At 52.6% G+C, this 13,097-nt stretch overlaps 1 protein-coding gene across 1 annotated transcript in view; it reads right to left on the reverse strand.

Moving 5' to 3' along the window:
* The window catches only part of IHO1 (interactor of HORMAD1 1), a 209,533-nt gene that overhangs the window by 21,268 nt on the left and 175,168 nt on the right, over window positions 1-13,097 (reverse strand). Inside the window, exon 5 of the mRNA XM_069646184.1 lies at window positions 8,976-9,007. Within this exon, the coding sequence (XP_069502285.1) occupies window positions 8,976-9,007 (32 nt within the window). The remainder of the gene's footprint in view (window positions 1-8,975; window positions 9,008-13,097) is intronic.

The raw sequence follows: 13,097 nt of genomic DNA on the forward strand, positions 1-13,097 counted from the left end.
AAGAATATATAGAATATACAAACAAAATAACAAACTATCTAACATATCTCATTACATAAAACAAAGTTTACAATAAAAGAAACATTTGATACAGTTTAAAACATTAAGAATACATTTATGATATCAAAGAGCCAGGCAAGAGGTTTGCTTGGTTCTCTTGATGCCAAGGTGACCAGCAAGGGGACTTCATGCACCAGCTAGTCTTACATGAAGGGGAACCACCAATCTCCTATGGTCTCCTGTAGACTCTGTGGGCTCACTGTAGAGGATCCCACCTTCCCAATAAATCATGTGCTTCCCAGGAGGTTCACCCTCAAGCTGGAAGCAGGCCTGTCTCCTAAGGCCTTCCAAAGATGGGCGCTCACGTTAGCCCTTATTGAACTCAACCCTATCAGGACCACCTTCAACCAATAAACTTTGGAGTTCAGGATGGTCATGTGGATTAGGAATTTCAGGCAACACCTCTTTCTCGTCAGGTTCAGGTGTTTGGCCAACTACCTCCACCTCAGTGGTAGGTGGGTTAGAGGGCATGTTTTCTTTCCCTTTCTTGTCTTTCTTGACTCCTTTAGCCTTGGGTTTCCCCTTTGGCTTGGGTTTGGCTTTGGTCTTGGGCAATGCAGCCCTTGTTTGTGACCTTGTGCATGGTCTCTCTGCTGTATCACCCACAAGACCTAAGTCTCTGAGATCATTCCCGAGCAGGACCTTACCTGGGACTTGCCTCTGTATGCTCACTGGAATCCTGACCATAGTAACATTGATAGTAAGATTTACAGGCATTACTGGGAACTTCAGAGGGGGGCCATCCGCTAACTTGGTGGGCATCAAAGGAGCTTTGGCAAGTTCCTCTGGGTCTACCAAGATAGAATCCAGCACTGTTCTGCTGGCCCCACTATCCCTAATGGCAGGAGTGTCAACTCCATCGATTAGCACACTGTCCTTAAAGTAGTGCTCAGTGTTATCTGGAATGCTAGCATAAATCTCTGAGACTTTTGGCTCCCAGGAACCCAGGGAAACTAGGACTACCTCAGATTCTATCCCACTGGGGAAGGAGTCTGAGGAGAAGGATGCCCTGTGATCTATTGCTCCTCATAGGAGAGGAAGGCCAGACTCACATAGTGGACCCCTAAGGTTTTGACCTTACATCGGGGGTCCCCCTGCATAATGGCCATTTGCTCCACAAGCCACACACGATCCAGTGGGTTTTGGGACATAGGGAGGCTTACTATAACCAGAGTTCTGCTTGGGAGGATAGCACCCACTACCCTGAACATTCTCTTGGGACTTACCCTTGAATTTCTTTTTGTGGCCCTTTTGGGAGGAAGTGTTATCCGATCCCCCACCCTCTTTATCTTTGTGCTTTTTCCCCTCCTCCTGCTTACCTAGAGTAGTATTGTACTTATGGGACACTCTAGGGGTCATTACGAGGTTGGAGGTAAGTAACAGTCCTTACCGGCATGGAGCAAATACTGTGTCCGTGTTGTAAAGAGTCCGCTAACAGAGGCCTATTACAAGTTTGCGTGCACAAGGTTTGGCACCTTGCCGGTAACGACATTACTGGCATGCTGCTAAAGTCCAAAAAATGGGTCTTAGCGGCATCATGGAAAGGACAGAGAGCACTACCGGCATCAATGGTAACGGCATTAGCGGGCACCGCCATCAGCGGTGACCGCTATTAGCAGTGCCAGTAAATAAGCGGAACCAGAAGTAGCGTCATCGCACAGGAACGGGAAAGAGCACGGCGGCCATCTTGAAAAACACAATCCATTGCCATCCTCAGCACACAGGACCTGGAGCATATGGCTTACTACAGACATCAACCTTCCACAACAAAATCCTGCCCAAGACAGTAAAAAAAGGCGCCTCCCGCCTGCGCAAAGAACTAACAATGCTGGCTGAGACCCTGGCAGACAATGCCGATGTTGTTTTCGCAAACAGCCTCAAGTGAGAGGCAGTGATAAAGAAAAAAAGAAATCTGGCAACTTGTTGCCCAAAGAGTCAGCGCGGTAGGCAACACCCCTGCACAATAAAGGATGTTCGGAAGAGATGGGATGACCTGCGCCTGCGAGTCAGGAACATCTTGTCAGCAAAAAGGAGCCAGGCCAAGTCTACTGGTGGAGGACCTAGCTCACCAATAAAGCTAAGCCGGTGGGAGGATATCTGCGCCAGTATCTGCGCCAGCACGATTGGCATAGAGGCCATAGAAGGTGTAGGCGATATGGAGCGTGGCACCACCTCATCGGCGGAATGAGGTGAGTGTCCTAAGAAAACACTGGGCCTCATTACGAGTAGCCCGGTAAAAACGGGTTCATTACTGGCATGCCGGTAAGAGCGGGTCCGTTCTCATATGAACCCGCTAATAGCGGGTGATTATGAGTGCGTGAGCACACGCGAACCCCCATGCCGGTAATGGAAATACCGGCATGCCGCTAAAGGCCCTCCAACCCCCCGATAGCAGCATCGCAGGACCAGCCGATACCGGCACCGCCTAGGAGCAATACCTAAATACCGGCCCGGTAATACCACCATGCTAATACCGGATTCGCAAAACCAGACCCGGAAATAACGTCATCACACAGGAACTGGAAATGGGCCGGCGGCCATCTTTAAAAACACAATCCATTGCCATACTCTCTAACCACCAGTCGATACTTGGAGAGCACAGTGGAAATCCATAGAGAATGTCAAAGGCTACCAGGAAGACCACTCCTCGGCTGCTGAAACAGCATTACTCAGACGCAGAGCTGACCATGTTAGCGGACACTCTAGCTGCACATGCAGACATGATCCAATCCCACGACAAGAAGTGGGAGGTGCAGCAACAAAAGAGGCCGCAAGGTATCAGCCGTAGGTACCACCCTGCACAGTGTGAGGGACTGCAGGAAGCGGAGGGATGACCTCCGGTTGAGGGTACGCAATATCATGGCCAGCAATCGGAGGGAGGCCATGGCCACAGGCGGGGGTGCCCACCCCCCTGCCAAATTGATGCCCTGGGAGGAGACGGCTAGCAGATTCATCAGTCCTGAGTCCATCGAGGGATTATGCGAGATGGAGAAGGGTGCGGCATCAACCGCGGAAGGAGGTGAGTGACCCTGCAGATCCCTGTAGGGAAGACCATGACGTAGCACAAGTGAAGAGGTAGAGAGTCTAGGCAAGACAATGCATGTCCCAACACCCACATGAACATATCCAAGTCCAGATGGCGGGCCAAACGCTGCCATACTGAAATGCATGCTGAGTGCCAATCCCATAACCAACACACAGCCAACACACCTGGACCTTGCCCATGTGATACATCACACAAACCCAAAATCAACAGCATGCCACCTGTCTTGCAGTGAATGCTAACATGTCCCCTCTGAATACCCTGTGTGACACACCTGTAAGACATTAATGCATGATCAAATGAATAATGAACAGCACCATCCTATGCCTCTGCCATGTCACACCATCACTGATGCCCTGCATCTCTTCTACCCCCCAGGCACCGATGAGGAAGAGGCAACCCAGGAGACCACCACAAGGGCATCCACCTCACACCCTAAGAAGAGGGCAACCACCACCACCTCCGCTGGAGGCAAGCAGGCCACAGCCACTGCCAGTGTGCCTGTGCAAGCTGGGAAACAGCCAGCAACACCAGCTGCCAGTGTGCCTGACACACTACTGACCCAGCAGGCCACACCCACACCTGTCCAATGGGAGTCCCTGGAAGCACCCGCCTCCACTGGGGAAGAACTTGATGCCAGTTTGGAGTCTGAGGGAGACACCGAGGTGACATGCCCGGCCACCCCGAGCCCCGAGTGGGCACATTTTTGCTGTTGTAAATAATAAACACGTTGTGATAAGAAAAATCCATGGATGGACATTGTTGTTTTCGTGTGCATCCATTTAATGTGTTACGGTGTTCAGTGCCCAACTCCCAACATTCCCTATGTGTATGTCCACATTGGCCCAGTGTCTGCCTGACACATGTCTTTCACAGTCCCTGTGGTTCAGAAGTATTCGTGATTCTTTGCTTGGCGTACAGCATGGCCATCCCATGCATCGTGTACTAGCAGGGGGGCTACTTCACCTCTGTCTCCATCCTCATCATCCTCACCCGGGGCATGTATGTCAATGTCAGGTTGCAGTGGTACATTTCTACAGACGCACATGTTGTGCAGCATGACACAGGCCATGGTGATCTTCGCCACGTTCTCAGGCCTATATAGGAGTGCCCCACAAGACCTGCTGAGGCAGCGGAACCGTGCCTTCAACAGGCCAAAGGTCTGCTCAATCACAACAGGCGTACGGGTGTGCAAACGATTGTACTCCTCTTCATGGCTTTTCTGCGGGTTCCGCATAGGGGTAAGTAGCCACGGCCTCAAGGGATATCCTCCATCACAAATAGGTGTGTGTCACTCTGAACTGCCACCTTCAGGGAACACAGTCATGGTGGCAGCTATTTGGTGTGGGCATGCACATGTCCCTGTACGCATGCAAATGTGTCACCTAGATGCAATCTATACTGTCATGAGGTGTGATAGTCTGGATGGCGTTCAATAGATGATGCAGGGTGTAATAATGCATGCTAAGGCAGATGTGCTGTGGTAGTGCAACAATGTTTAGCCTCCAATTCATGCATGTTCATTCTTCACTGTGCATGGCCACACTGACCACATTGCCATAGTTGCCATCCTGTTCATTCATGCATTGCTTGCCATTACCATGGTGGCCTGGTTGTGCCTCTTACTTGTTGTCATCGATAGGCATAATTTGTGAAATGTGGCCCAGTGATGTGTCATGTTCCATTTGGCCGGTTCAGGTCAGGAATGTTTAGCTCTGCATGCATTCTCCAATCACCGGCAATTGCCACCCAGGTGGAGTATGCCCCCCCCTTAACCACCCAGGTAGACTATGCCCCCCCCTTATGCATCCCTACACATCAGTACTCCAAAGCACTGCCATGGGACAGTTGTGCAACTCACCAAGCAGCCAGGCACGTGGTCCAGCATGTCGCTCCATGTGACGGGGTAGCGTGTCGTTGCGCCGTACCATGGCATCATGTGTTGATCCGGGAAATCGGGCGCAGCAATGTGTGATGATCTTGCTGGAGTCACATACCATTTGCACATTGATGGAGTTGTATTGCTCGCGATTGCGGGACACCGCCTCTATGGCATGGGGCACTACCAATTCCAAATGGGTGCAGTCGAGGGCACCAACACAATTGGGCATGCCTGCCAGTGCATGGAAGCCTACTTTGGTGTCGGCTATCTCCTAGGCAGTCCGTGGTAGGGATATGTGGGTGCTTGCGTGCTTCAGGAGGGCATACAGCAATTCAATATGTGTGAAAATAGTGGCTGTGAAATGCCATGCAGCTGCCCCACTGTGTGTTGGTAGGTGCCTGTGGCCAGGAAGTGGAGCACAGACACCACCTTTAGTAGCGGGGGGGTGGCAGTGCGTATTTCAAAGAGGCTTGCAATGTCGTTCTGTATCATGCACACTATGGTGGTGATGGTGTCATGGTCCAACCGGTACAGGATGTGGATCTGCTCAGGGGTTAGGTTAAAAGGGCTGGGTCTGGTGCGAGGGATTGGTGGTTGCCTACGAGGCACCGCTGCCTGCGCTGGTGGTAATTGCTGGGCCTGTCTCACCCTCCTTCTCCTCCTGCGTCTCCTCTGTGCTGCCTGTTGTTGCTGCTGTAGTTGTTGTTGCTGCTGCTGTAGTTGTTGTTGTTGCTGCTGTTGTTGCTGTAGTTGTAGCAGTATGGGCATGTCCTCCAGCGCCATGAATGCAACAGCTAGTGGTAGCATTTTGGTGTTGGAAGGGGTGTGGGTGTGCTCATTTTATACTGGCCCAGCCTCCATTGACTCCACCTGTGGGGATTGTGTGCACCTGTGGCAGTTGCCTTGTATCCTGATTGCTGTTTGCGGGTGGTCCGCAATGCCTGTATGACCGGCATCGTGCAGCCCGTGATTACCGGCTTCGTGATGCCGGTATTTGCATGTCCGCGTGGGTTGGGATGTCCCCCTATTACGGCATGCCGGTATTTGCTCCCCGAAGGGGCTCTTGTACGCGCCTATGCCGCTATTAGCGGTCTGTTATTTAGGGTGCCGCTACTACCGGGTTTGCGGGTCGGAATACTCCGGAGCAGTAAACGATGCCGGTATTACCATACCAGTATCGTTTTCGCCTTACCGCCAACCTTGTAATGAGGCCCACTGTAAAGCTAAGCATGATGATAGTCCACCAATTTGTCTGTACAAAGAGGCAATGCATGGCCCAATACATACACATTCCCTGCCTAGATGCCATCCGCAGCACAGACACATGCACGCAGCATGGCAATGCCATACCTGACACACACCACACAAATATGAAAATGGCATAAGTCACACTGCACGCAGGCCACAACAGAAATGCATGTCACATAGCATACGCCCGCCCCAACATGAGTGACCCCGACGGATGCCTGCATGCTCCACCCATATAGCTAGCAACGTGATCATTACAACTCCACTGCCTAATCCCCTCTAATGTGTAGAAGAGCAATAATACAAATGTATGCATGATGCTTGTCAGACCATCACTCAAGCCGTCCCTCTCTTGGTCCCCCACAGGCTCAGATCCTGACAGCGAGGCCCGGGACTCACCCCCACGGGCGACTACACTCCAGGCCAGGGATGAAGGCAACATGAAGGAGGTGTCGGCCGTGAGACAGGTCCTCACCACAATTGCAGATTCCATGGAGGCTGAGCGTCCAGCCCCCAGAATGGAGCAAGCGGCCACCCCTTCTTTGTCAAGCTCCACCCAAACCAGCCCCCTATGCAGGTCAGTGCACACCCTGCACCGCTCGGACATGCCGCCACCAGGTGCAGGAAGTGGAAGGATGTAGACGGGGCAGCCTGATGAAGGCAGTAGACACTGACACATGAAGCATTTGCTTGGACACCAGGTGTGGGGGAGTTGTGGGGGGAAGGAGGAGGGGGGAGGGTGTGTGGGGGAGTTGTGGGGGAGGGGGTGAGCTGTGTGGGGGAGTTGCGAGGGAGGGGGAGGGTGGTGAGGGTGTGTGGGGGAGTTGTGGGGGAGCGGGAGGGTGGTGAGGGTGTGTGGGGGAGTTGTGGGGGAGGGGGTAGGGGAGTGGGTGTGTGAGGTGGAGGGTTTGAGCACTTTAATCTTCTTTGGACAGTTAAATACACCCGTTGTGTGAAAAGAAAATCTTGAGTGGACATTCCTTATTGCATATGTGTCATTTATTGATATACAGTGCATAGTGTACATGTACTCCCGCACCCAGTGCCCTCTGTCCAACTTTCATGTCAGCCTCTGCACCCATGTGTGTTAGAAATATTGTGCAATCACTGACTGACGCACAACACGTCCCTCCTGTGCATCGGTGTGATGCTGGAAATGCATCAGAGGGACAGGGCCCCTGAATCCTTGTCCTTTACTGCTTTTTATCATGTGTTCTGTCATGTTTTCTGCCCAGGAGTCCATGTGGGACTCCTGGCAGTGCAGCTCTCTCTTTTGGTTTGGTGAACAGACCCATGGGATACCCTTATGGCACCCATGGGTAGGGCTACAACCCTGTACCCCTAGTGTATGTTTTTGGGCACCTGTGGGTGGCCCACAGAGCAGGGTATGGGCTGGTGGCAGCTCCATGCTGAATTTGACAGGTGCTCTGGGTGTCCTCCATTTTGGGATACCCAGGCCCTGCCATTGGGATCAGTTGATTCCTGATAGGAATCAAGATGTCCCCTGTGGCCTCTTGCTTTCTATTGCCTGTTACCTTGTTTTCCAAAAGTCCCTGGAAGCCCTGACTCTGTCCCTTCCCCCTGACTGGCTGTTGGGTGGAAGTTCCATATATGGTGTTGTTGTGAAGGCCCAGCTAGACTGACTGGAGCCTTCCCAGTGACTGTATGTTGTGGGTACCTCCTGTGGGTGGGACCTGGGTGAATGGAGTGTGTGACCAATATACACTCCTTGTTGTGGTTGTCTGGTTTCTGGCATGAGAGACAAAGACTGAGACAGCCCTGCCCGAAACTGGCCTGAATGCAGTGTGTAGTGTTGAATGGCTGGGTACTTGTCCCAATCCACATTCCTTGTTGTGAGTGTCTGAAAGGGAGGAGTGTGGCCTGAATGCACTGTGTGCCTGATTGGCTGACTGACTGCATGAATGCCCTTCTGTATGATTGGCTGCTGAGTGTGTGCCAGCAGTGTGGATGAGAGACAGAATAGTATATCTGGGGACCTCTCACCAATGGTAATTGGTTCAGGGAACGTTCAGAAGCGTTCCCTGAACCAAGAGAGGATAGAAAATAAGATGGTTGAGCAATAGGCAGAATACTGGCCCCTACCACTAGACACAGTTCTGTGTGGAGGTCCCCCCACCTGGGCAACCTGTAAAATAAAGATATAGCACAAGCCCAGTCCATATATTGTTCTGCAAGTCTTATTCCCTCCTATAATGTTTTTACCCCCCCAATGTACCTGGTGGAGTCGAGTTCTCCTCGGCGCGTTGGTCGTCCTCGACTTTCTCCAGGAGGATAAGCGGTCGACGATGCGGTCGAGAGAGTCCTTCGATTCAATGTTCTTAGGCAAAGGAGCGGACGGCTCCGGTCGGCGGCGGCACGGCGTCAAGTGGTTCCCACGGCTGGGCAACACAACTTCGACGGGCCTCCAGCGGTTACACAAACCTGCGAACCCTGGTCGACGGCGATGGACTTCGACGGAGTCGATGTCCGGGTGCTTCACTTCGATCTCCTCGGCGGTCCCGTCTCGGGTCGACAGCCTTTCGAGGGTCTGTCTTCCAGGGCGCTTCGGCGAAGATGGAGCGGTGCTCGATGGTCCCTCGGAGCACGGGAAGAGGGCGCCTTACCAGGTCCTCTCTCGGGTCAGTCTTCGACGATTTCGACAGCCTTCGGATCGGTCGAAGCAAATGCCACAGCAAGTCTTCTTCTTCCAGCTGGACGTCGAGGATGAGCAGTTCCAGTTACTCTTAGAGTGGAGACTCAGCTCCAGAACGCTTCTGAACGTTCCTGAACTCCTGGCTGCTTCTGAACGTGTCTGCACGTTCCTGAACAACTACCAGTGTTGAGAGGTCCCCAGATATACTATTCTGCCTCCCATCCACACTGCTGGCACACACTCAGCAGCCAATCATACAAAAGGGCATTCATGCAGCCAGTCAACCAATCAGGCACACAGTGCATTCAGGCCACACTCCTCCCTTTCAGACACTCACAACAAGGAATGTGGATTGGGACAAGTACCCAGCCATTCAACACTACACACTGCATTCAGGCCAGTTTCGGGCAGGGCTGTCTCAGTCTTTGTCTCTCATGCCAGAAACCAAACAACCACAACAAGGAGTGTATATTGGTCACACTCTCCATTCACCCAGGTCCTACCCACAGGAGGTGCCCACAACCTACAGTCACTGGGAAGGCTCCAGTCAGTCTAGCTGGGCCTTCACAACAACGCCATATATGGAACTTCCACCCAACAGCCAGTCAGGGGGAAGGGACAGAGTCAGGGCTTCCCAGGACTTTGGGAAAACAAGATAACAGGCAATAGAAAGCAAGAGGCCACAGGGGCCATCTTGTTTCCTATCAGGAATCAACAGATCCCAATGGCAGGGCCTGGGTATCCCAAAATGGAGGTCACCCAGAGCACCTGTCGAATTCAGCATGGAGCTGCCACCAGCCCATACCCTGCTCTGTGGGCCACCCACAGGTGCCCAAAAACATACACTAGGGGCACAGGGTTGTACCCCTACCCATGGGTGCCATAAGGGTATCCCATGGGTCTGTTCACCAAACCAAAAGAGAGAGCTGCACTGCCAGGAGTCCCACATGGACTCCTGGGCAGAAAATATGACAGAACACACGGTAAAAAGCAGTAAAGGACAAGGATTCAGAGGCCCTGTCCCTCAGATGCATTTCCAGCATCACAGTGGCCCCCCCCAGACTGAGGTGGAGGGTGTCTAATCTCCGACGGGATAGACACCCTCATCCAGACGGTCAACATACCTTCTGGAAAGGCCATCTGCATTATCGTGACTCTTCCCTGGTCTGTGCTCTATGGTGAAGTCTAGCCCTTGCAGGCTAATGGACCACCTGAGCAATTTCGGATTCTCACCCTTCATCTGCATAAGCCACTTCAGGGGCTTATGATCGGTTTGGACCTTGAAGGTAGACCCCGTAAGGTAGGGCTTAAAACGCCTAAGGCTCCAAACTATGCTAAAACACTCCTTTTCAACAGTAGCCCACCTAAGTTCTCTACCCTTGAGTTGTCTACTGATGAATATGATAGGATGTTCTCTCCCTTTGTCATCTAACTGGGACAAGAAAGCTCCAATTCCGGTGTCGCAGGCATCCGTCTGGACGATAAAGGGTCGGCTGTAGTCAGGCGCACACAACACAGGTGCCCTACACAGACTTTCTTTCAAGCCTTCAAAGGCCCTCTGACAGTCTTCGGTCCAATTAACCTTCCTAGGCTGCTTGGGTGATGTTAGAGCTGTCAGGGGTGCAGCTATGGTTCCATAGTCTGCCATGAAATTGCGATAGTACCCAGTGAGGCCCAAAAAGGCCCTCACCTGGGTTTGAGTAGTGGGAGTCTCCCAGTTCTGTACATCCTGTACTTTACTGGAGAGAGGTTGGATTTGACCCCCTCCTAACTCATGACCAAGATAGGTAACTTTCCCCTGAGCTATCTGGCACTTGGTGGCCTTGATAGTGAGGTTAGCCCTTTTCAAGGCCTGCAACACCTTATCCAGATGTGTCAAATGCTCTTCCCAGGTGGAACTGTAGACGGCAATGTCGTCTAAGTAAGCCACACAAAAGGCTTCCAGCCCACTAAGCGCATGGTTGACCAATCTCTGGAAGGTGGCAAGGGCATTCTTCAACCCAAAAGGCATGACCCTAAACTGGTAGAGTCCCTCAGGTGTTGAGAAGGCCGTCTTTTCCTTGGCATGGTCCGTCAGAGCTATTTGCCAATAGCCTGAGGTAAGGTCAAAGGTGCTCACAAATTTGGCAGCACCTATGGTGTCCACGAGCTCATCAGCCCTGGGCAATGGGTGCGCGTCAGTTTTGGTGACGGCATTGACTCCTCGGTAGTCCACACAGAACCTCCAATCCTTGGTACCCGCCTGGGAACTTGCCTAGGGGACAAGGACCACTGGACTGGACCGGGGACTGGTTGAGGGTTCAATAACACCCAGATCCAACATCTTGGCGACCTCAGCCTGGATGTGGTTCTTGACGGTATCTGACATACGGTAGCACCTGCTTTTGACAGGCACACTGTCACCAGTGTCAATTTCATGCTTACACAACGGTGTAAGGCCTGGCTTCAGTGAAAACAGAGAGGCATACTGTTGGAGCAAAGCCCTCCAGGCCCTCTGTTGCTCTGTTGTCAAATCTGGAGAGAGATGTACTCCCTCCACTGAGCCATCCTGAGGGTTGCTATGCAGCAAATCAGGAAGGGGCTCACTCTCATCCTCTTCTTGCCCAGAAGCTAGCAAGAGACATGAGACTTCTGCTCGCCGGTGGAAAGGCTTGAGCCTGTTGACATGGAATATCTGAGGTGCTACCCCAGAGGCTCCGATGTCAACCAGATAATTGACTTCGCCCATCTTGGAGATGATCCTGAAGGGTCCAGTCCACTTGTCTGCCAAAGCTCTAGGCTTGGTAGGCTCCATCACAAGGATTTCCTGTCCCGGAGTCCAATCCACTTGCAAGGCTTTAAGGTCATGCCAGTACTTATTCAATTCCTGGCTGGCCTTGAGATTTGCTGTTGCCTGACCCATCATCTGTGTCATCCTCCGCCTAAGGCCTAACACATAGACCCCCACTTGCTTGGCGGGACCCGGAGGGGTGGCTTCCAAGCCTTCTCTGATCAAGGCGAGGGGCCCCCTCACGGGATGTCCAAAGAGTAACTCAAAGGGGCTGAAACCAACACCCTCTTGAGGTACCTCCCTGTAAGCAAACAGCAGGCATGGCAGGAGGAGATCCCATTTCCTCCTTAGGGGTTCTTCCAAAGCCCCTAGCATACCCTTGAGAGTTTTATTAAATCTCTCAACCAGACCATTGGTCTGGGGGTGGTAAGAGGTGGAGAATTTGCAGGTTACCCAGCACTCTTTCCACATGGTTTTCATGTAACTAGACATGAAGTTGGATCCTCTGTCAGAGACAACCTCCTTGGGGAATCCAACACGTGTGAAAATGCCCAGGAGAGCCCTGGCAACCACCTTGGCAGTAACAGTCCGAAGGGGTATTGTCTCAGGGTACCTGGTGGCATGATCTACCAAGACCAGGATGAACCGATGTCCACCTGAAGTGGGAGGGTCAAGGGGACCGACGATGTCGATGCCCACCCTCTCAAATGGGGTGCCAACCACTGGCAATGGCTGCAGTGGGGCAATGACACTGCCTCCAGTCTTGCCAGACAACTGACAAGTTGGGCAGGTCCGGCAGTGGGACTACACCTCTACTCCCATCCGTGGCCAGTAGAAATGGGCAGAGAGCCTCTGCTTAGTCTTCTTGGTCCCAAGATGACCAGCCAAGGGCACCTCATGCGCCAACTGCAGTAGGAAGGGCCTGTAAACCTGGGGTACCACCAACCTCTTGAGGGCACCAGGTTCAGGCTTAGTGGGCTCACTAACAAGGAGCTCACCCTCCCAATAAATCCGGAATGTCCTAGGCACTTCTCCTTGTGCCTGGGACAGGGCCTGTTTCCTCAGTCCCTCGAGAGAGTGGCACTCTCTCTGTCCCTTACAGAAGTCTGCCCGGGAGGGTCCCCCTTCAGCTAACAAGCATTGAAGGTCGGGATGATCCTCCGGGTTGAGAACCTCTCCCACAGGAGAGTCTTCTGTCTCTTCTCCCACAGGAGTTGAGTTTGGGTTTTCCACTGGACCCAGCCCGTCCGGAGCATGGATCCCAATGGGTGCTGTCGGAACAGCAGGAAGAGAAGGTGTCCCCTCCACAGAGGTGGCCTTCTTGGTCTTCCTCCTTCTTGCCTTCGGCCTCGCCTTTGGCTCGGGTACCTGACCCACAGCCAGACCCGGTGTCACCTGTGACCTAGTGACTGCAGCAGCAGTCATGGGAAGACCATCCGAG

Source organism: Ambystoma mexicanum, chromosome 2p (genome assembly GCF_040938575.1).
Source record: "Ambystoma mexicanum isolate Mex_15411 chromosome 2p, UKY_AmexF1_1, whole genome shotgun sequence".
Classification (NCBI taxonomy): Eukaryota; Metazoa; Chordata; class Amphibia; order Caudata; family Ambystomatidae; genus Ambystoma; species Ambystoma mexicanum.